Source organism: Schistocerca piceifrons, chromosome 8 (genome assembly GCF_021461385.2).
Source record: "Schistocerca piceifrons isolate TAMUIC-IGC-003096 chromosome 8, iqSchPice1.1, whole genome shotgun sequence".
NCBI classification, from domain to species: domain Eukaryota; kingdom Metazoa; phylum Arthropoda; class Insecta; order Orthoptera; family Acrididae; genus Schistocerca; species Schistocerca piceifrons.
Genome location: NC_060145.1, coordinates 366,196,179 through 366,222,198, shown reverse-complemented (window position 1 = coordinate 366,222,198; position 26,020 = coordinate 366,196,179). Strand labels below are relative to the sequence as shown.

The 26,020-nt window shown below is 37.8% G+C and overlaps 1 protein-coding gene across 1 annotated transcript in view; it reads right to left on the bottom strand.

The window, feature by feature from the left end:
* Window positions 1–543: 543 nt before the first annotated feature.
* Window positions 544–26,020, bottom strand: part of LOC124711438 (synaptotagmin-7-like) — a 325,288-nt gene continuing 299,811 nt past the window's right edge. Inside the window, exons 5-7 of the mRNA XM_047241515.1 lie at window positions 20,769–20,937; window positions 13,268–13,480; window positions 544–7,919 (exon numbers count right to left, since the gene is read on the bottom strand). Coding sequence (XP_047097471.1) covers window positions 7,819–7,919; window positions 13,268–13,480; window positions 20,769–20,937 — 483 coding nt within the window. The 3' untranslated portion in view covers window positions 544–7,818. The remainder of the gene's footprint in view (window positions 7,920–13,267; window positions 13,481–20,768; window positions 20,938–26,020) is intronic.

The following is a 26,020-nucleotide window of genomic DNA, read 5'->3' as shown; positions in this document are numbered from 1 at the left end:
AATGGCGAAATGTCTGAACGATATCTTGGTGAAAGATCATTATGTAAGCCAATCAAGATGTCAAAATTGGTTTACATATTGGAATTGTATCCAACATTCCATACTAGCGGTGACACTCTTGTGAAAAATATTATTTTCTCTTACTAACTGTATGTGATTGTATACAAACTGTTTAAAATTTCGCCTCATATTTTCACTCATTATGATGAGTAAACGGCAATGTAGAAAGTATTCGATTAGTAATGAATTCTTAGAAATACAGTACTTATATTGACTACAATATATTGATTCTAAACATTGGAGTTACAGGAAAATGTGTACAGAAGAACGTTAGCGATTGTGCCAGGTGAGGATGGAAGTAAGTTACAGAACAACATAACTTTTATCTGTTGACTTATAGTTTGCAAAATCACATACATGAACAGTCAAAATCACATTGGATATTGACATGCAACTGGGTACATTCTCAGTATGTATGAGATGTTAAATACACCTAAAGAGATAATGTTCGTTATGTCTACCAAAACTTAAGCATAAGTTTCATTAGCTTTCCTTCCCATGTAATATTTTTATGTGATCAAGAGATATCCAAAGAATTTCATATTTTTCAGAGCTTTGGAATAATGATTATGATACAAAACCACAACCACTGAGGCAGTGTGAAAGCACTGACCTAAACCATATTTTCTCTCTGGTGAGAAATATTCCCTGTCGAATATGCAATAAATATATTTTGTGTGACAACAGATATATAACATATTGTCATCTTGTCAATAAGGATTGCTTTTATTTCACATCATTCTGCTAAGAAACTAAATCAGTACTATTTAATCAAAGAAAGAGAACAAGGCAGACACTAAAACTGGTTTATTTTCCAATCAGCTTACCAAGGCAATGAGAAACTGATATGCCTGAGCTGTCTACATAAAGCATAAAAAAATCTAAACTTATGAGGCATATTAAACATTTATGAATATACATTTCACAATTATAATGCCAGCTTCCAAAAAATACTTTCTCCACACTATGAAAACAGGTAACTTCTTTTTGTCTTACTACACTCACAAGAGTTACTAAAATTACTGTTACACATTTAAAATATATTTTATATTGTATGCTCATAAGTATAAATATACATCCAGGTGATTTTGTACACTGTGGGCATAACCTCTTACCCTCTATACAGAACAACATCACATATGAAAACTACACAAACTTGGTTGTATGTACAGTACATGAACATGAATTATCTCATTATACAGAGGACAGTTTGGTTTCAATTTCATTGGTACCTACAACATCAATTTTCACTGCAGTTCTGTATGGGATTATTCACTGAACTGTGGTTGCCTCATCAACGTGACACATTTTTAGAACTACTACTATGAGTTCTATAGATGCTCTTCAATCTATTCACAGGGAGGAGATCTGTGCGTATATAGTCATATTATTTACGTTTAGAATTTTTTAAATCAGCGTCAATGAATCAACCACATACAGTATGTTTTATAAATAGAAGTATACTTACAAGGTCTTTGTTAGTACTTTACAACCTAAATCATTTTAATGGGTACAGTTTTGGGGAAAATGTGAGACATGTAACATTGTGGGTCATTCTGTAAGAAAACCTGAGCTATGTTCTATTTAAAAAAATTTTTCGTTTAGTGCATATATTTTATCTTTTCATACTTTAATGTCCATGCAAAGCATGAAGACAAACTTTTAGAAGCTTGAGATTTCATTTAGAAATAGATAAAATGTCATTATTGATGTTGATCTGGCAGATGTTTGCAAACAAGAATTACGAAATATTCATTACTGGACTGAAATTACTTTAGTGGGAGCCTGTTGACTTTCACTAAATGATGCACTTTCATTTTGCCCATAAGTGCGAATTTATGTTATGAAAAATGCTTTTGAAGCTTTCTATATTTTATCACTTATTCTCAATGTTTAATTTTCTCTGTGTTTTGGTCTTTATTGTTGCATTATCCAAATTATTTTTTTTCTATTCAGAAGTTTATTTATTGTGTAAGTAGTTGAGATTCTTATTTTTGCATTTCATGGACACTAAGTTAAAGATATTTGAAATATTCTGCTCTGGGAAGTACACTTCTACAAAAATTAGATGAACAGCTTACTAGCTTTACACAGTTTGAGCAAATATGTAAAAGATAGTAAAAAATCATTAACTGTAATTGGTATGTATAAAATTAAGTTATTCAACATATGCTACTTTCCTTATGGTAAGTTTTGTGTTTAGTTAAAGTATGCACATATTGAATGTGGATTACTTACAAAAAAATGAACCAAGTTAGTTACATAAGTTATTTGAGATGACTGAACACATGCCTACTGTAGATTATTTGTGTATCCCCAGTTTGTTCTCTTTATTTACAGTGAAATCAACAGTTAAGGAAAAACTATTAACAGCTCATAGGAAACGTCAGATCAATACAAATAGCAACAGTGCATCAGATTAAGATAAAATGTTAGAGAGTAGAATATTCACATATATAAAAGCAGCACAGAAAAATCATGAATATCATTAAAGGATGGCATTCTAGCACAAATGCAAATTCCTGTTAAGTCACCAGAGAAATACAGTAGACATCTTCTTGAAATATGCCTGTTTAGGTTTCAAAACAAATTAGTGTGTTTTAGCTGTATGAAGAAGGGCAATCTTTACATAAGTGAACAGAAATATTTTTCTCGTTACAGAATTGTCTCACAAGAGGAAATAACTACAAATATTTAAAAATGTCGATCTTCACAATCATGAGATAAGAACCATTCTCTCTGTGGCTACTAGCTACTGTATACACATACATGTCCTGTAAGTTTCCTGTTTGTTCTATTTATTTCCACAGTTTTGGACAACTCCACTAATAATCAATAGCTATGTGGAAAATTAGAATTTAAGCTGTTACTGATAGCACAGTAATTACATCAATTATGCCCACATTTAGTATTTGGGTATGGTTTGAATAACATTTACACATTTTAGCAGTTTCAAAAGCTAGTTATTCCACATTTACACTTTTTACATACTAACAAATCACTACTAACACCCATTATCTAAATCACACACTCTTACAGAATGACCCAATTAACTTTTATGCTGACTATTCTATTTTACGAGTACATAGTCTTCTCTTCATGGTACTATGGCACAACATTTAATCTGTAACATTCAACAATAGGCACTACAATTTCATAGATTTTCATTTCAATCTACAAACTGCTCAATCCATATCAGTTGCTTCCATAAACCAAAAATCATCATTTAGTTACTAGGTTATTCACAGACTCTTCCTGTGTCTTGTAGTCGAATGGCTCATGTATTCTTTGACATTCTTGTGTAATTCAGAACTATGTTCTCTTTCTAATAACGACTAAAAGTTTACTTGTTATTGTTAATATGAAGCTGTATAGTAAAAACTCAGATGTAGTGTATACCTCTGAAGTTTTAGCAGTCAGAACATGGAAAACTTGTCTTCATTACAAACCTCAGAACAATGATTATGTATATTGGTTTCTATAACAATGAAGGTATTTTTGTGTTTGGATTCATGTGCTGTAATTCTAAGCAAATTATATAATATCAAATGATCAACAATGATAATTATATGGCTGTACATGAAATAAGACCTATTCTGCAAATCTTTTCTAGTGTTGAAATTTTGAGCTTACTCTATAGCAGACACATACCGAAATAAAATAAGTTATTTATATGTTCCACTAAATGCGACGTGTGGAGCTCATAAATTTAACAAATGAATTTTCCAAATTCTGAAGCCAGAGGAACAGGAAGGATTATTGTCATTTTTAAAAGTTTTTTTCAGGTCAGTTCAGTGAGTTTGTCATACTGAATCAGAATTTAAAGAAAATAACATAAAAATTAAATGATATATGTTCTCACACTGCTAACATATAAAATATAGTGTCTTAGAAACATACAGTGAGGACATTTAAGAGAAAAAGCTGCATAAATATGTAAGGTATAATGTAGAGAGAGAATGAAACTGAGTTTAGCTGTCTCATAATGAAATTAAAAATTTACTTACAAGAAGCATTAATAATATTGCTGTGTTCAGACTGACACAATCTGAATTAGATCACAAATGCAATTACTCTGCAATATGCAAACTGAAATCAGGATTTTAGAAAGAAAATAATCTATGATGAGAAATGCAGTTTTGGGGGAAAAGTTCTTGTGGGGCATTAATTTCTGAGATATGTTACACTTTGATGTAACTTTCTTGTGTCGTTTGGCATTGTTTGTGTATCTATTGGAAGTTAAATTCAATGAATCACTGATAAAATCCGCTGAAACTTGTGAAACAGATTATTATAACTTTTGTGGCAGTCTTCCAGCCTTGTGTATTACAGAAATAGCCATGATTATTTATTGTATGATATTAATATGGGCCATCATAATGTACTAATTGTAAAGCCTGTTATATACTAATATTATCTACTTCTTTTTTATGCCATTCTCTCTTCTTACTGGATGATTGAAAGTATTTACCTTGGTGCTGTAGGTGAGAATAATTTCGTTTTGTTCTTTATGATAATATCATTAATATCAATTTTAGTCTGTTTATATTGCCAGGCCTCATTGATAATGCAACATATACTGCATGGTTACTGTGGGCATACACTACTCCCAGCGTCTGTGAATATTTCTAAAGTTATGGCCCTAAACCACCTCCTACATTGTTCAAAGCTATATTCTTGTTTTTGACCTGAAAAGTCTCACATGGGAATAAGGAAAAACTGTAAGAGAGTTATTGCTAAGATTGTGTTTTCTGTAGATAAAATAGAAGAGTGGATAAGCATGACTTGGAATACATGCTACATTGTTTCCATATCACAAATGAAAAGGTAGCTTTTAGTAAATAAGTATTGATAAAAATTATAATGCTATGAAATAACATTGCACTGAATTAAGATAGAGTTAACATGCTTTGCTTGTGAACACATTAGTACCTACAATATTTCTTTCATTGTTCTGTACAGGTAAGTCTATTAGCTTTTATTAACTAAAACACAGTTAATAAGAAGCGTTCAACTCAAGCACTATAGTAACTGATCACCTTGATGTTTATAAAACATATTAAAGTTGCAATATGTATGAATTTTGAGACTGAGCTTATGTCACCTGAATTTTAAGACAGAGCTACAGCAAACCATAAACTTAAAAAATGTAATATTGTCAGGATAGAGAGTAACAGGCACATTCAATAATATCAGTGGGCAAGTCCTTTGAAGTTTCTGCAGTATACTGAAAGATGTACCAAATAAGGAAGAAACGTTTATTCCAAAATCACAGTCCAGCTTTATGCAGAATAATGTAAGTTATTGGCCCCTCTAAAATTTGTTTGAAATAAGATTAAGTTGTTGTCTTATAATCTATACTCATGTAAAACACATGTTCTATACTTAGGTTATTTTATTCATTTTTTAAATATAGGACAGTAATAGCATACTGTTGTTACTATAATCATATCTATAAAACAGATCCTTTCGTGGCTAACAAAATTCGTAATTGGTTCATTACATCTGATAAAAATGCGACTTTTATACATCTATATGCATTAATCAAGTTCTGATTATCACAGAAATTTGTTCGATTGTAGTACAGTATTTTGAGATAAAGTCTGTGGTAGTTGTCATTCCAACAATTCCAAGCTAATTATGAAATAAAATCTTAGATTTTTTCAGTGCAGGCGATAAGTAACATAATAAAACCAAAGTTCACATATTACTGATTTATGTGGAAAATTTTCACATTTGATTGATACCTCTTACAGTCTTTAATATATTCCGTTCACTGGCTCTCATAGGCAACAGTAAACAAATAAAAGTACAGTCTAAAGATTTCACAAACAGCAACTTTTGCTCTTTTCAGAGAAATGAAAATATTAGAAATTACATAGCCATCTCTTAGAAAATTAAGAAATAATTATTTATCAGTATCAGCTGTGAAGCTATAGAACGATTCATAACAAGCCAGAATGTTAAATAGTCAAAGCTGAACAAATTATTCCCTGTGTATGTAAATGAGATATTTTAGAAAATGTCATATATGACTTTCATTTTCATACACCACATAAGTTACCTTCTTCTCTTTCAGAATCAATGTGTTACTCATACAAGATTATAGATAAATATGTTGCAGTGAATAAAATTTTTAGCTTTAAAAGCAAATAATTGGAGAAAGCAAAAATGCTGTGCAAAGTAATATTTGTTTTCAAAGATATCTCAAACAGAATGTAGAATTCCTAAAATTCCAATCACTGTAATTAACAATTCCAGGATTACTAACTTTCTTGCCAGGTATCGCATTTTAAGTTATGTGACGAAAATAAAGAAGTATTTTCGTTTGACATATCGTCTACTGGATTACTGAAATGAATCAAAGGTTTATGATAACAGGATTGATTATTTGAATTTGCTCAATAGAACGTTATGACAATGAAGTTTTCTTACACTGACATGCAAGTTAAAAAGAAAACAATATGTACATTTTAACTATTAAGAAGTCTTACATTGAAATTAATTTTAAATATGTATAATTATGTGTAGCACTTTTGTTGACAGACATTTATTATAAAAATTCTCTAACAATCAGATAAAAATTTACACAACAAGAAATATGTAACAATTTTTGTGTTACATCACTTTTAATAATTTGTAGTAAACATAACTACGCAACTCAAATCAGATTGTATTCAGTTTTAACAAAAATTGTCTCTCTGTTAATATTATCCTCAATATTCTCTTTCAGCTTTACTCTTCCTGCTATGTAATTTTTGCTGGTGTAATGACCACTTTTATGCTATATTTGAGAATTTATGTTAAAAGGGAGACTCTCTTGAGAATACATGATTTTTTCCAAAAAAGGAGAATTTTAAGGAGCGGGTCACAATTTGAGGGGCACATATACCTTCTTCAATAGATATTTAAAATACATAAATAAATAGTATTCCCGAAAAATTATTTCACACTACCATTACGCTACTTATGTGCTAATCTGGTTATGATACATCAGATAGACTATAAAATTTTCCAGTTACTTGTAAACAGCATTACACTCATAGCTGATGATAAGAATACAATGTCAGAGAGAGATCATGTATGTACATATCGAGCACAGAAGTATATGGTACAGTGGGATAAAATATGCTCCATTGTCAAGCATAAAAGGTTTTATAGTACTCCAGAGAAGCCAAAATAATTATGTGGCCTAAGAATAAAATTAACATGATATCAGTTCATGATATTAGTGGTATAACTATTAACACTGCAAGGTGTAGCAAAGGAATTACGTTTTGGACAGCTGAATAACAGATGATCAACAGATATATAAACATGCAACTAGTCTTAGACACAGATGAGTATAGAGAGACTACATCATCATTTTATATGTACACATTTTTATAATTCTTACTTTATTTTCCAGTTCTCTACCGTATTTACTGCACAATATATTTGCTGTTGTGATAAACAAATCCAAAATCAAACATATATATGTACTAGCAACAGCGGGAACAATGGTATGGGAATGTTTACTACTGTGAATGGACCGACCATGAAGTTTCCAAAGAGATCAGAGTTCATACTGAAACAAATTAAAACAATGTAACTGTGGCAGTATGGATTAAATTTTCTAAAAGTAAATTTCTTGGGCGATTATCAACGAATACATGTATGTAAATTACGCAGGAAGCAAACAATTACTCTTCATCAAGTCAGGAAGGACATGACACAAAAAAATAGTAAATACGGTAGTGAAATACTGAACTGCTGCCCTTATTCTGGTTTCAGTCGATGCCACTGTACAATTGTCTGTCGGGGTTTTGTAATCATGTCTTGCCAGTGCTTAGTCTCGGTTGCTCCAGAGCCATTTTTACCTAAAGATAATAAAATTTCTTATTAGTTTCAAGATGATTAAGTTAATGACTGCATCTGTAAAGTGTTGAAAAAATAACTTACATTGAATAGTGTACAAAAACAATTAAATTATGTAAGGGTATAAGGAATTACGGACTACAATTTTAAGATTACATTTCTATCCATACCAGGTAAAGGTAGTAGCTATGATACATTCTCCTGTTTTATTTATTGAGTGAGTAATCTTAGGCAATCTGTTTCAGTATTCCATAGGCTTCATTATACCTTTTGCAACAAGCACAGATATCAGACCAGACATGATAAACAACCTCCTGGTATATGAAACCCTGACAGGTCTACTGAAGTGATGTTACTGAAAGTGGTATTGTTGTTATAAAGGAAATTGTTTTATTATAGCACAATCACATTATGCGTATATAGTAACAGGTTAACTCATTAATTAATTTTTTTTTATACATCTCACTGAAATTTGTAACCATTCAGCACTACCAGTACTTTTATTCTCTTAAACTCTTAAACAGTAATTTTGTATATACTAAATTGAATAGCAATCTCATTCATCCTAGACTGAATCATTGATATTCGACACCTTGGCTTTTTCACGAATCGTTTTCTTTTGATACATATCGATCACACGTATGGTAATGGTGTGACTAATACGTGACTCTGTCTGCATTATAGTATGGACAAGGTGTTCACTATCGCATCGCTTACAAAAAGAGCCAATACTGTGGTGACAGATGTCATCATTAAGTTGAGACCGGTATTTGAGAATAAATACCATGTTAGGTTGATGCACTAAACTTTTTTTACCTATCTCAACAACATGACTGATCAGAGGCTTTTTTTTTTTTTTTTTTTTTTTTTTTTTTTTTTTTTTTTTTTTTTGCCGCAAGAGTCCGTCCGTACCATGGATGACTGCCATGGCGAATCCCTCTCCCACGTTTTCAGTTTAACACTCCAAGACCGAGCGAGGTGGTAGTATGGTAAGAAATTAGAATCTTATTCAGAAGGACGGAGCTTCAAATGCACGTCCCACCTTCTCTGTTGTTTCTTTAATCAGCTAAAGTCAAATGCCAGGATGGTTCCTCTGTAATGACCTTATCGGCGGCACACCTGAACATCTTGTCCACAACGAGGACATTTGCGACGAGGACAGAACCTGCTTCGGAAAGAATTTCCGTCGGCTAAAACTGCTATAGAAAAGGTACTAATAGTGTTTGGAGTAACTTTCTGCAAATTGTGGAGGGTTCCTGCTAGTTACTTACCTTCAACAATAAATTTCTAGAGTAGTTCTTTTATCCGACCGCCATTAATCAGATTCTGTGGTTCAACAAAAGTGCTATTTTTAGTACAGTAATTTTACAGATTTTATCGCTCCAGACATAATAGCCGCAGCAGTTTAAGATGAGGGTACTTAAATTTAAATTCATCCAAACACCACAAACAGATCCTTTCGAAGTGTCAGTTAAGAAGTCGATATTAAGCTGTAAGGTACTACGCGGTCCTGTGACAATAATGTGACCACCATCTATGATCGAAGTGAATGTGTAATATCAACTCACCGACGGCAGGCGACAGCACTAGAAGTTGAGGCTATACAAAGCGTGACGCGCGGGAGGGAGGGAGCTGCCGTGTACATGTCCAGAAGTGAATAATCATTCGCTTTCGCGCCATGTGTGAAAACATTTCCGAAACTGCTACGTCTGTAAATTATTTGCATTCCATCGTGGTTGAAGTGTACCGTTCAAAGAAAAACGACGCTATACAAATCGGGTGCTAATGCAAATATAGGCCATCGATGGTTAGTTGAACGGTCGCTAAGGAAATATGTATAGGCGAAAAAGCGAGCAAATGTTGAGCAATTGACCACCCAGATGAAACAAGGGGCTACCAACAGTGTCTCGTTAGTGACCATTCAGCAAACTTTGTAGCATATGGGCCTCTGCTGCCTGCGCCTAGATTATGTACCCGTGCTGACTGCTGTTTATCGAAGATGAAAGCTGAATGTTGCACTCAGTACCGCGACTGGAAGTTTACTGGGTGACAACAGGAGGCCTCTTCAGATGAATCACGATGTTCACTCTATAAGATAGATACCGTTAGTGTGTACGGCTCTGCAACAATCGTCGGAAGAGTCTAGACCAGAGCAGGGAGCATCGGGAATGTTTTTGTGGTGTTCCCTGGGTGATGCCACTCTGGAAGGCACCAATGGATCAACACGAGTATGCATCTATCGTTGGGAACCACGTCCACCTGTACACGCAATTTGTTTTTCCTCGGCACAATGATATCTACCAGCAAGACAATGGAATGTGACATCAGCTTGCGTTGTACGTCCAAAGTTCGAAGAGCACCAGGAGGCGTTTACTGTACTCAGCCAGCCCAATCGAGGTCCTGTGGGACCGCATGGATCGGTTTGTTCATGCTATGGATATTCAACTTAGAAACATAGCTCAGCTTGCTATGACACTAGAGTCGGTGTCGCTCCACATCCCCGTCGATACCTTCCATAACTTCTTTGACTCTCATCCTGAACGTCTAGCAGCTGCCCGAGTTGGAAGAAGAGGTTATTCACACTAATGTGATTGGACAGTGTACACTGCTCCCGTTTGTTATTGATGTAAAATGACTTCAAAAAGAATGAACGTGGAAATTTCCACTCAAAGGAAGTTAAGATGCACTGTACAGAGTGGATAAAGAAGATTTCTTAAAGACATTCCTACCGAATTTGGTTTCAGAGTAGTTGCAAAGTATCCTCATTCCTCAGTCATAGACGTTATAGACGTAAATGTATGTCTATGAAATGCCACTGGCTACTGCCGAATTAAGCACTATCTGTTCGTCCGCAGACAGTGACGCCAGTTATGATGGATTAGAAGAAATTAGCGTCCAATTTCAGGACACTACGACATAGAGAAGGAACACTTCAGCTGGATGAAATATTGTGTTCTTTTATCCAGCCGAACTATTACCGGTGAAACACTTGCGTTATCGTGCTCCTCATAACAAAAAGGAATCAGGCTCAAAAGAAATTCACTGTTAGCTTCAGTGTATTAAAATGACAGAATTATACAACACTTGGTCAATATTCACATGAAAGCAATGCATAATTTGTGTATTTAAATGAAAATAAGTATAAGATGCGTATAAAACGGTCACAGTTTCCTGTGAGATGAACCTGAAGTTCTACCAGATCAAGCATTCGGCTGATGAAAAACGAAGTATTCGAATACAACATCAAAAGATGGAGAAGTGAGTATGTGCCGAATTTTCGTATGTGAAGTGAAGGTGGCACCTCTAAACTATGACCAAATGAGAGGTAACGTCGGCCGCGGCGGGACAGACAGGATAACTATCAAATCTACAAGAGACATCTTTAGGTGTAAGACTCGAAACGTAGATAGAAAGTAAATAAATATTATTTTTCAGGCAGAAAAATGCGTTTGAAATTGTGAAACGAGCAGTCTGGGTAATTAACTGAGCTGGGTCCACAACACTTGCAACATCGCTATACTGGCACGACAAGTGGCTGATACGAAGGGGAAACTATAGCTGTGGTACAGTATACGTACAGTGTGTAACGGGTGTAAGTGCAGTTGTTTTGTATGTGATACCTTAATATGTACACATCAATGCGTTGGTTGTTGTTTTTCAGCGTCGAACAGGCTTTTCACAAACATGTCAAAGACTTTATGACTTGATGTTTTCTATATGTTACTAACTGCACCAGCCTAAGTGAACTATGCTTTTCTGAGTGGACGACCCGTTTTGCGTCCGCGAAATCTCATTTCAACACCTTACCTGCTGCCTAGGGAAAAATAAGCATTAATGCCTTGCTCTTGCCATAAGTACTGGGAGGTTCTATCCAACCTAAACATATATGACCCGTAATAGGTATTACGATTAGTCTGAAAAGAAATACTTGCACTTACACCCATTACATCCAGTAAAGTCGAAAGTACCAGAGCATCTATTCTGCCTTAGTGGCAGCTAGAATTCTGGGGAGATGTTTCCAATAAGGTGTCTAAGTATCTGTGGGGGAGTGGTGGTAAATTCATCCTAAGTCCGAAACGGGAAACGGTAGTGATGTTGAACGATGGAGTCTGGAGTGAAGTGAAAGTTTTAACTGATACCAAAGGTATTCCACTGTGTTCAGATGGGGACTCCGGGTAGGCGAGTTCATTCCACTGCTTTACGACACTGTAAAGTGGATCATGCTGATACAGTCATCGTCTTCTAACTACTGTACACAGTAGATGTTGCCGTAAAGTGTGTTCATGTACAACCGCATTTAGTGTTGCGATAAGGGGGTCACACCCTAACTTAACTACGAAACATACCTCCATATCCTAACATCACCTCCGGTGAGGGCAGGTAACGTAGTCCAGGCTTTTGCCAAACTCAAACCCTTTCACCGGGTTGCCACGGGCATAGCGTGATTCAACACTCCAGATCCTTGATTTCTAGTCATCCATTACCCAGTGGCGTCGCTCTTTACACAATCTCAAAAGTTGCATATCACTGACTGTAGACATGTTGCTTATGAGAAGGATCTCTACCGCTCCACTCCATTCTTATTAACTCATAACAGTACTTTTGCCAGATGGATTGCTGACAGCATTTTAGAACTCACTAGTGCGTCGTTCGCCTGATTTCATGCGACATTTTACAGTCACCCTTTGCAACACCGGACGTTCCCTGCCTGTCAGCACCCAAGGTCTCAATGGTCTTGATTTAGCTCTAGTTTTCCTTCGCGTTTCAACTAACAGTCGACGTAGGCAACTGTACAAGGGCTGAAGTGCCCTGGTGGATATGTTACTGAGGTGATAGACGATGCCTCGTCCCCTTTGGAGTCACTGAGCTCTCCTGTCCCACCAATTCTGATGTTACTGATACTCAGCTGACAAAAAAATTACTTTTGACCTTTCACCTGACAAGTTATGGTCAATTTCGCATTACCTTGTTGTGTCTGAATACTTTTAATCAGAGTGTGCTTTTCCCATGGACAAGGATCTCCACTCATTGACAAGCGTGGAACGCTGCATCAAATCGGTCTTCTCACTTAAATCCACAAGAAGAAGAACAACAACAACAATAACAACAAGAACGAAGACGACAACACTCAAGTAAGTATTTACTTATCTGCTCGTAAAGTAATAATAATTACTGCTTGTTGTTCATTGCCATCATTTTACTTACTGTTATCATGACAATTATTTTTTCACTGATAACGAGTGCTGAGTATCCTTGTGGTCTTGTTAGAAGTAAGGAAGATATCATTTTAATTCGACTGACAATCAGTATACAGCTAATATCCGGACAAAGCAGTCCAGTCACAACTTACCAGCCAAGAGAATGCGACCTATCAGTTCATTTCTTCCTATGTTGTCGAAGTCCATCACCATTACGTCCAGAGAACATTCCCTTATTTTTTCCCACGGCACGTTGAAGCTGAAAGTCTCATTGAAGATGGGGTTCAAAGTGCATTTGAAGATGGGCGTCTTACGTTTCTCAATCCGTTTGTCTCCAAATTGCAACCATACTTTCACGTAGGGATCTGAAACATATAAGGTAGTTCATGTTATAATACTCTGCAAGTGTTGAGGTGAACGTATGTGAAAATTGTTATGAAATCTAAATTTTGATAAAATACGAGTCATGTAAACATCTAATACACTATTTCAACTACATATCTATCAGATTTCCTTCATTATTTTATACGTATTTTACAATAGATTTACTGCGAAAAGTCGCAACACCAAGGAGCAGCTGTGCGACATAAACGAAAGTTGACAGGTGTGTTTCTACATATGAAAAATGAAATCTGTTCAAATTTCACACCAGTCCCACAAGACTGATGCAAGTAGCGCCGTTATGAGGATGTAAATCAGATTTTCTTTACTAACACGGTGGAACGGACGTTATCTTTAGCTACCTTTGAGATTCGACGTGGTGAGTTTCTGTTAGTCAAGAATGCCTCAAAAGTGATAAAGACGATATTACCAACACCTCGTTGAGTTTTAACGAGATCGTGTAATTGACCTATGAAAAGTTGGATGTTCATTCTGCGGTACTGCAGAAAGACTTTGGCCGGAATGTAATCACTGCACATGACTGTTGGCAGCGGTGGACACGAGAATGTATGGTCTCAAGAACACCGGGGTCCAGACGGGCACCTGGCACTACCGAGAGGGAACACCGTCGTGTTCAACGAATGGCTCTGGTGCTTTGTACTGAATCTGCAGCAGCAATTTGGGCAGCAGTTGGCACCGCAATGACACGAAACACTGCCGCCCGTTGGTTACTTCAAGGACAGATTCGGACCAGACGTCCTGTGGCGGTTGTTCCACTGACCTCAAACCACCACCAGTTTAGACTTCAATGGTCTCAAGCAGCGCTCATTGGAGGGCAGGGCGATGGTTCGTTTTTTTCTGACGAAAGCTGGTTCTTCGTCGATACCAGTGATGGCTGTGCATTGGTTAAAAGGAGACTATTTGAGGGGCAGCGACCAACCTGTTTGAGTGCTAGACACACTGGTCATACTCCTGGAGCTATAGTCTGAGGTGCTATTTCGTATGACAGCAGGAGCGCTCTCGTTTTACCCCACTCATTCTGACTTCAAAATTGTAGGTCAATCTCGCGATTCATGAATAACACTCAAGGGGGTACGTTCTAAGAGGATAATGCTCGCCCACATACCACTGCCGTACACTTGCAACGAAACATGCTCTAAGGAGTGTCGACGTTTTGCCTGGGTCTGCTAGATTATCAGATCCGTCTCCAACAGAGTACATATGGGACATCATCGGACGAAAACAACAGCGTCATTCACAAACAGCATTAATCGTCCGTCTATTGACAAAGCAAGTGCAACTCCCATGGAATTCCATCCCAAAAACTGACGTCCAGTACCTGTGCAACATAATTTATGCACGTTTGCATAGCATGTTTGCACTCAACTATTTGCCGCTTATACTGGTTATTATTGTACCACCACTTCACATTTGTTATGGCTTAACTTGCGCTTACATTGACCTGCGAAATTGCAGTGTTAATCACTTAAATATGTTATCTAGACAAATTTAGTCTCGAAATTTCATTACTCTGCATTAATCACTAATAGTGATAGCGAGATACGAATACTTCTGGAAGTACTCAATCTCCAATGAACCTACCGTTGAGATCGTGAGCCTTTGGAAAAAGAAACAAATGGACGTATTTTGCGAGAGACTGTCCTGATTCTGTAAGAGTTACCCCCTCTTCGTCTTGTGAACAAGTATGCCGCATTTGGGAAATAATTTTCAAATTTGTTACGTGTCTTCAGTGACAAATTACGCAGTGTAACTCTTGTTTTGCTTGACTATGATTTGGTAAATATTATGTAGCTCACAATATTTGCTAATTTGCTTGAGCCCTCTAACTACTACGTATAACTCTGTAGTTTGTTTCGACGTTTCTGTAGGCGTGATTCCTACTACCTTTCATGCTAAGGTTGCATCAAGCTACATGTATTTTATTCTTTTTGTAGAGGAAAACGTGTTCCATCAAGGGCTATATTGCGCTAATATCTTAATGTTTAATAACTATTAGGTTTCTGGAGAACTTGGGAGAAGTACATTTTATTTTTACTGCTTGAAGTACTATAGATCAAATAACCAGGGAAACCGGATAAAATCTTATATCGTGCTCACTGTGTAATCAAAGTACATAATAAAAATGATGGTTTATCGTCGGTTCTGAAAACCTACTGCGACGCATTAAAAAAAAAAACTTCGGGGAGGGAGGGATTACATTTTTGCTGTGAGAAATCTGATCTCGCAGCCTTATCGTTTATTTGTAGCATTGTTTTGCAACTCTCAAATGATAGTCATCTCTCCAGTTGAATTCATTTCTATGCATATGGAATTTGGAGTCTTGATCTATATTTCAATGTAGAGGTTACTTTCATAGCCAAAACTTGCTAGACTTCTGGCGATTCGTTAAATGCGTCAGAAGTTCGGCAGTTGGTCTATAACGAGCACTTCAACGGATACAAGCTGTTAAGTCATCATCGAATATCGTTGTTTTCTGTTGGGATCAGCAAACACAATCTGATTAAATTCAAGCGCCTGCAACGCACAGAGCAGAAAGAGAGTTTATCTGTTTACAAACTATTGTAACAGTGTATTGTGATGTTTATCAGCAAATTGAAGTTTGAAACCAATTTTTAGACAAACAAAGACAGTCTAAAGAAAATAGACGCTAGTTGCTGCACACTGATGCAAGGTGCTACTCAAATTTGAGAAAATGCAGAATACCACTCCAATAAATACAAATTTGACAATTACTTCAGCTCCGTAATGTTTATATCAAAACGAACACTGTTCTAATAGTTTATTACCCATGAATGAAGTCTGTTTTATGATAATGTTGCGGGATGTCAAGTTTCAGTATACTTTTAAGATTGCCTGAACATAAACACTACTATAGTCTTGAAATCATGAGACATAATTATTACGCGAAAGCATTAAACACGAAGACAGTAACATTTCATAGTCATCTGAACTGCATAATCACTTTACAATTGCAAAAATTTGTTACTGATTTGAGCCGTACGCCATGTCAGTTGCAAGTGACGCAGGCGAATTACACGAACAAGTATTTACTATTTATACACAGTGTTTACTATTCGTAAAGAGGCCTACACTCTTTTCTCGTATTTATCGTTTACATCAAACATGATTCCTGAGCCTTGATTTCAGAAATTTTACTTTATGTACATTTCCCATATAAATGGCGTTCCGTTCGGTGTATAAGCTGAGATGAACAGAATGAAATGTTCCGTCTTGATTTTTTTATTCAGAGTTAGTCTACACTTGCGTTTTGTATTAACTATGCAGTAAGAGAAAAATCATGAAGGAAATAAGTGATAGTAAGAAACTGTTCTGTCCAAGCGATATAAAAACTGCAAATAAATAAATAAATTTAATTTCTATTCTTATTATTTTATTGCTTTTTTCTTTTTTTTTTAGTACGAATGCATCATGGTTTCATTTGTCGGTCAGAGACAGTGATAAACATATAATTCATCAATACAAAGTTGTCAGTCATTTGTATTACAGTTATTACAATTTCTTTTCTTGTAAATTGATGTATCAGGACCTTACGACCACTGACAATCCGGACATCGAACGCCAAATGGTGACGCGGCGGACAAGTGACGCGGTGAACAAGATGCATGTATGTGGAGCAGAGACGAATAGGGGATTGTTCCAGCTGTGATACGAGCAGCAAATGGGGAGATTCATCATCGTAAGCGATTTTGCGACGGTCAGTTCCTTATGGCCTACCACATGGGGACGAACATCTCGGAGCAAAGCTGATCAGCTATTGGCGTACTACTGTCGTGAACATCGATGGAAATTATTTGGCGGACAATAGAACCCAGAAAATGCGACAGAGAGTTAGTGATCTACATCTAGTTACAGATCTTGCGGTTGGGAGGCGTCTTCGCTCTGTCTGTGACAGTTATGACGGCAGTGTAAAATACTGGTGCAGACACAAGGGTTTCAGGACACAGCCTTCGGTGCACGTTGTTGAACATTGGGCTCCGATGTAGACCCACCGGCGTTGCCTAGTCAGATGTATGGCGTTTCTTGTTCCACCAGACCGAGTGATGTAGCATATTGGTTAGCACACTGGACTCGCATTCGGAAGAACGACGGTTGAAACCTGCGTCCGACCATCCTGATTTAGGTTTTCCTCTCTTTTCCCTAAGGAGCTTAAGGTAGTTGCCGGGATAGTTCCTTCGAAAGCGTACGGCTGCTTTCCTTCCCCATTGTTCCCCAATTCGAGCCTGTGCTCCGTCTCTAATGATCTCGTTCTTGACAAGACGTTAAACACTAATCTCATTCTGCTCTGTTACATCAGGACGACGGTTGTATACGGGTACGTCGTTATCCGGTCAAATGGGTACTCAGAAGATGCACCGCTCCGCGGACTCACGCTGGGAAATATGCTACATTCACCTGGACTTCTAAAGAATTTGTGTTATTAATCTAAGGCACCACGACAGATGCAGAAAATACGAAAAATTTTTCTCTTCATGTTGGCCCTGATGGCACTGTCATCTTCCAACAGGGTAACTTTTCATGGCACAAAGACAGAATCGTACAACAGTGCTTTGAAGTGATGACAGCTAATTCACGTTCATGTCTTGGATACAAAATTCGAGTGATCCCTGCGTATCACATCTGGGACGCCATCAGGTACTGGTTCTGTGTCAAAAGCCCGTAATCTACGGGAAATGTGTGTGCGGTGAGTCAGCTTTAGTGTCACACTCCGCCGAAAACCTACTAAGGACTTTCTAACCCTTGCGAAGCAGAATCATTGGAGCATTGGGTTCCGAAATTGGACCAACGGCGGTCAAAATATTTGGTTCAAGTTTAATTTTTGACTCTTTTCGTCATGACGTATTGAAGCAGTCATTGTTGAATAAGGTTATGTCGATATATAGGGTTATTCCACGATGATGTTAGAAACTTTCAGGGATGATGAAGAAGGGTAAGTGTATAATGCGCAGTCAAAAGGGTTCAGTTCGAAAACCATACTGTCCGGAATCTGTATGCCTATCAGGCAAACTCGCCGTGAGGGCTGAGGCAATCATTCCATGACGCACCAACTTGAAGATATCCGTTTAGTGAAGCACCACGTCGTACTGCATCAAGAAGTCCATAATTTCCCGCAACTCATCCTAATCCGACAGGAATCGGGGACCCTTCAAGCGCTCTTTCAAGGGGCCGAAGGCGTGAATCTCATGGAGAGGAATCAAGATTATAGGGAGGGTGCTCGACTGTGACCCACTTCAGTTGACTAAGTTCTGCGTTACTACATTTGCGGTATGAAGACTTGCGTTATCATGAAGCAGCACACTCCTTATCGCAGTTTCCCTGGACGTTTAGCTTTAATTGCACGCCGTGATCTCTGCAGCGTCGCGCAGTACCGTTCCCCAATGATGGAGATATCAGATTCCTTGAAATCAATGATCAGTTGGTCCCGGTAATCGAAAAATAGGATGAGCATCACTTGAATAGCCACCAACGCAAAATCTCGTACACTATTCCGCAACGGTGGTTTTCGACACACATTCTGTCCCACAGTCGTCTTCGGTTCATTGGTAGAATTTTGGGAAGATGTGGATCATCTGTAAAGGAGACCGCTTATAAAACACTAATACGACCTATTCTAGCGTACTGCTCGAGCGTTTGGGATCCCTATCAGGTCGGATTGAGGGAGGACACATAAGCAATTCAGAGGCGGGCTGCTAGATTTGTTACTGGTAGGTTTGATCATCACTCGAGTGTTACGGAAATGCTTCAGGAACTCGGGTGAGAGTCTCTGGAGGAAAGAAGGCGTACTTTTCGTGAATCGCTACTGAGGAAATTTAGAGAACCAGCATTTGAGGCTGACTGCAGTACAATGTTACTGCCGCCAACTTATATTTTGCGGAAAGACCACATAGATAAGATAAGAGAGATTAGGGCTCGTACAGAGGCATATAGGCAGCCATTTTTCCCTCGTTCTGTTTGGGAGTGGAACAGGGATAGAAGATGCTAGTTATGGTACGAGGTACCCTCCGCCACGCATAGTATGGTGGATTGTGGAGTATGTATGTGGATGTAGATACACATTTTCATACTCCGATGGATGTCTACTTTCGACAGCCAAGAAATGAACGTTAGTCCTATCTTGACGTATTTTGTAACCACGTCGTCATGGTTCACGTTTCCGGATATACTGCACGCTCGTAGAAAAGAAACGAATGCGACACTAATCCCTTGCCTATATATCAGTGCTTATACACCTGCATCGGAATCGCGCCACGTTGCGTGTACCTGCAGCAACGACCTCAAACGGAAATCGTTTGATCACTCTTTCCATCAATTTGAGATAAGGAGCCCTTGTCGAAAGATATAAGCGAATATCGTTTTGATACCTCTGATAGTGGAATGCATGCCTCGGTACTATTATTGCTAAGACTTCAGGCAAGGAAACTTTCAGAGGTTGTAATAACTGTATGCACGAAAACAAGAAAATATATCTATCAAGCATATGCTCTACAACTCATACTTTAAGAGCTATGAGTAGTTGCTCATTATCGACACTGTGAAATACCTCTTCTGCTGCAAGCTTTTGGTTCCTATATTTTTGGGGTAGTAATATGGACCGAAACAAGAAACAAATACAGGCTTTAAAATGTATACCTTAAGGGATATAGGATCTTGTTCAATATAAGCGACGTGTTCCATAGTTGCGATTAAGGCATTTACTTCAGAGTCCAATTTAAATCGGCAATTTTATCTTGTTTCGGTCCATTCTACTATCTCTGAAAGTTCTCTATCTTGTAGTCTTAGAAACAACATTACCGGTGCATGTATTGCGCTGTCAGAGGTATCAGAACAATTTTAATTTTTCTCTTTCGACTCTGTCATTTCCTGACCGTGGTCTCCTGCTTCTAACTGATAAATTTACCTTCTCCATTATCCCTGAAAGTTTGCAATATCATCACGGTATCACCCTGTACAAACAGAAATGGCCTATGAGCGCTAATGACAGAAACTACAGCACTTTAGAATTCTGCATTTGCTAGTGTACAGTTCACAGGCAGTCTGTGGTAACACCGACCTGTGTTGCTTGACTTTCAGTGAAACTCTGTAACACTGATGATGTAGCTTCCAATGCGAACTGCTTAAAACAGAATCATAGAAAGCTAATGGAATTTAACTGATAAAATGCACGACTAAAATGATGGGAAACTACATGCAATCTCACTCTTTGTGAAACTAACGTACACTGAGAATTCTTACCTGACTTTCCGTTGATATCCTTGGCTTTGAGGTTGCGAGCCTTGAGTAGAGTGAGGGTGAGGATGCTGTTACTGGGGTGGTAGCACAGGGACGTCAGTAGCTCCCCACACTTGTCCTTGGCTGGCGGCTTCAACGCCTTCCAGAACGATGGCTTCTCTGACAAGTCCACCTGAAACGCGTCACAGGTCCTCTAGAGTCCATACATCAACGCTAGTTGGTAGCTTAAGCAAAAGAAAAGAAGTCATAGTGTCACAATAAACTGGGAGGGAATGGAAACTGTATTGGAAGTACACAACTGTAAAGAATCACAGAGTATGTCTACCTGGGTCAACCCGTATATACGAAAGGAAGGTAAGACCAGAAACATTTCGACGTCTCAAACTGGGATGGCAAGCTTACGGAAGATGCTCTTCAGTTTTCAAGTCTAAGACGTCTGCTACGCTAAGAGATATAGTTTTTGACCAATGTGTATTCTACCTGCAATTAAGGCTATGAGATACTGCGGATACCAGTCGTACAACAAAGGTCACTGACATAATGTAAATATTAATTAATCGCAGTGGCCCGGTCATGTCACTTGAAGAAAGGTCCAGATCGGCAGAAGTGGAAGAACGTCTTAGGATTCCACTATGCACACCACTTCAGAGAGGCCACATTACCAAATGAATGAAGTGGCTGATGGCGATGACACTATTTGCAGCATTTGCTGATTTTAGCTTCTTCTCAGATGTTATTAATATGTACAATCGGCCGTAAAATGCGGAAGGAACTTTCTCAGGACACCATCTGGAGGTGGAGTGGATTTTTCTTAGTTTATCTATTTTACTTTATATCACATCTGAGTTCAGACCTATATCCACTAACAATGGGCATACACCATTATTTCTTTATGACTGACATTAGTGGTTTAGAACGTATACGTCTAAGACGTTATGAAGTAAATGAAGGAAAATTGGGAAATGTACAACAGACAAGTTAAGGTTTGTAGATATCGTAGCGCTCGTACAAGTGTACAGGGAGGGTGGTGGCGAGCGGCAAAACAAAGCTTAAATGTAGGCCTCCCAACTTCCATTATCCGCACTCAAGAGTGGCTGATGTAAGTTGGACTGCCTAGCTTAAGGTGCATGAAGTATTTTATGGGCCAGTTTTAATTGGCTTACAATGGAGTTAGGTGTGTGAATAACTTGGGAGACCTGTTGAAAGTAATCGGAAGTAATTGGAACAGAAGATAGCGTAAAGATAAACAAAGGTGAAGGTGGTGAGTAGTACAACGGAGATGACGACTTGCTTACTGCTGAAATCGATACTGCCACAATATTGGTATCTTCGGAAGAATTAAGGAAGAAGAAAGAACAGTATTCAACGTCGTGTTGACAGCGAGTTCATTCGAGGCAGAGGGGCAAGGGCCCGGATTAAGGAAAAATGGGGAAGGAATTCAGCCATGTCCTCCCAAAGGAAGCATCCCAGCAATTGCTTTAACCGATTTAGGGCTACCACGAAAATCTAAAATGCAGTTAGGGGACTCATTTCGTCGTTCTCTTGAATGAGAGTCCAGTGTGCTAAGCACTGTACCACTTCTTTCGGCGAGTTTTTAAGGAAATTATCTACTTAAAAACTACGGATTACCAAGGATGTCTGATGGAAGGAGGCATGCACAGACTAATTGGGTCAGGAAAGTAAGGCTTTCTTCTATAAAAGAACACTTTTCGTATATTATATTGGTATGGAAATCAGGAAGAAGTTCCTTGGAAGTGTATGTCTGGAGCTCAGTCTTGTAGGGGAGTGAGACGTGCATCAGTGGACATCTGGAGAAGAATAAAATGGAAGCACGTGAAAAACGCTAAAATTGTATAATGATAAAAATGATAAGGGCAGATCAATTACGAAATGAAGTAGTACTAAAAGGAATTGCTGGTGAGTGCGGTAAAGAGACTACGGAAGTCTCGTACCACGAGAAGGGGCAGATTACCGGAGGACCGGTTTCAAAATAAAGAAATAGTTAACGCAGCGCTGAAGACGACGCAATAGGATAACAATAGACGATCTAGAGAGAGACTCGATTTGATAATAGATATTAGTGGATATTTGCTGTAGCAGTTACGTACATGTGAATTTGTTAACACAGGATACGAAAAGAAGGAGAACTGCTACAAATGAACAGAAGACCAACTGCTTACAGAGGAAAAGCTTGAAGAATAATAATATGTCCATCACTTACAACATGTTGCTTTAATCAACGGCTATATCAATCCATTAAATGTGCAATAAGGGACAGGAAGGGATATAAAGAAAATTTACATACGGTGCATTTGACAACGTAGTAGTAAGAATAAATTATCAAATTTCCCACTAAACAGGGGGTGTAATATATTATGTAAAAAAGCCACCTATGACAAATAAAAGGTACTAACCCAGCTTGCGGTTGAGTGGAACTGAGCTTGAGTGGCAGGTACATGTGCTCAAACTCAAAATTATACAAATTTATAAAAAAGTTCTATAAAACTTATTAGAATTTTAAAGATATTTCCGTATATTGTCTCAATCGCATTTAACAAGAATTATTTTTACAAATTGATGAACAGTTTTCGTACGTCAACCATCATCTTCAAACGATATGTATTGTAAATGAAACTAGCAGTGTACAATACCGATCCATCATCCGTGTTATGTCAGTAATGCTATCTTTCATAGAAATTGAGACAAAGAGCCTGTATAGCGACGTAAAAATTTTTATACTTTGAAACGTCTCTAGATAAAACATTTCACGACGCTGTACAAGCTCTTTGTTGCAGTTGCTGGCTCAGATAAGGTGGCTGCAGGAACGGATTTTATTTGAAGAACTAAAATAAGAATGTTATGGAATATGCAACGGTATTGCACACTGCTAGATTCGTTTATGGATGCTTGTGATATGAAAATGGTAGTTAAGTTGCTGGTAATTAATTTGTAAAAATTTTTTAATGTCAACTGCGACTGAGACAGTAGATAGAATTTTTTGAAAATTTTTGGAAAGTTTTAATAGAAAGATTTTAAAACTTTTGTAATTTTATATCTGATTATATGTTTATGATAGTTTTCTCCTGTTCTGACAATGTCACATATATTCAGACACAGGTATGTTATTCCAAATTGTTTCAGCTCTATGTCATTAATCGTAGTGGCTAGTGATTGTTTGTATGCTAGTCTTCCAGCAATTAAGGCTGCTTGTCTTCAGTGGACCAAACAGCACAGAAACTTGAGCGATTTTATAATTTCTCGGATTATGCAAATCGTACACTGCACCGATGACACAATGAGATGTTCAATCTGCTACGTTTGAAGGGTGTACCTCAGACTGTGGATGCTTCCATAATGTTATGGTGGTGTTTCTTGTAGCATGACTTTGTCCCAGTCAATCAGGTTACCTATAACATAAAGCGAGGTGTTCCTGTCACCATTCTCGGTGACCAAGTGTCGCTCCTTGACCAAACTGTAGGAATACGTTCAGGTACGCCCTAGGCAAGTGTGTTGGGACCAGTACTCCTCATGACGTTTATTAATTGCTTTATACATATAATATGGTTATCTATAAAGAAATAGTGATTGAAATATACAAATAACCAGATCTTCACATATTTTCAAAGAATTGCGAGGAGTGGGAAATCACTTTAAATGTTCGCAGATGTAAAATATTATTTTCGCTAAAATGGAAAGTGTAATATCGTAAAAGTACAATATCAGTTAACCACAACCGGGATCGGTCGGCTGCTGCAAATACCTGGGTGAAACAATAATTTGTATTGACAAGAAATGGAGCAATTCATATGTAAAGCCAGCGGCAGACTATAAATCTTTGGTGGAATACTAGGGAAACGCAATAAACCTTTACTTGCAGCCTCCTTCAATCTCTCCAGGTTTACTGTCGTACAGATTTTGAAATGTATTGACCCTACCTAAAAATGACTGTTACAAAGTATTTGTCTGACAGTCCTAGAATATTGCTCCAGTTTGTGAAAGCCTCACCAAATGAAATAATAGAGCGTATTGAACGTATATGGAAATGGAAATGAAGTCCCATGCTTCTAGACAGAGCGTAGGGGAACGCACCGCCGTAATAGGCATGGTCCAAATGGAGGTGGTTTGCCGTTGCCTTCCTTCGACCGTAATGGGGATGAATGATGATAATGAAGACGACACCGCAACACCCAGTCATCTCGGGGCAGGTGAAAATCCCTGACCCCGCCGGGAATCGAACCCGTGACCATGTGCTCGGAAAGCGAGAACGCTACCGCGGGACCACGAGCTGCGGACATTGAACATATACAACGAAGTTTTTCTTGAACATGTGTAAGTATGTTCAAGGAAAACCTCTTAGCGATGAATCTGGCAATTCGTTACAACTTCCTACTTAAGGCCCCAGCAGAGATGGCGAAGACAAAATCAGACTAATTTAAGCTACAGAGGCCCAGTAGCAATCGTGCTGTCCATTCTCTGTACGCTAATCGAACAGGAAGAAATCCACATAACTGGTATAATGGGAAGAACACTCTCCCGTGTATGTTACAGTGGATGTACAGTAGATGCAACTCAATACGCTATGAACATTTCCATAATCTCTGATGTCCATAGCCATATTTACAGGGCTGACGCACACATGCATTGTATGACGTACACTCATGCGCACTATTGCAGCTCTACTTTACTGTTAAATCGTTCGATCATTAATCCGTAGAACAGTCAGTGAAACGTTTCTATCAAAATCACAGATATTTATTAATTTTAAGTGATCGTATCTACAAAAATGGCTTCAACTGGATCTGGCTTACCAGAAGAAGTTAGCTGACTCTCGGTCCCACTCAGCTGGGGACATCTTGACCGTGTTCCACACAATCCGATTTTTCCGTCAAGTTGAAATGTATTTTCCCAGAAAATTACATAAAGAGTGAAACTTCCAGTATCTCTACATCCAAACGCAACACCGCAATGTTTAATGGCTGTTACTGAACCTCTCTTATTACATTTTATCTCAATGAGAACTAAGTATATGCACCATTTCATTTTGCAGCCCTTTGGCGTAACTAACTATTTTAATAATTGATGTGGTGGTAGAGAAAGACAGAGCCCAAAGACATAGCTAAAGAAAGAGGTCGATAACTCAAGATTAAAATCTTTGACATTGGTATCGTAATGCGCAAGTAAAATTATAGATGTCTGATTGTGAAAGAAAATTGTGTCTCCGCACTAAACTAAAATTATGTCTCAAAATGAAAAGT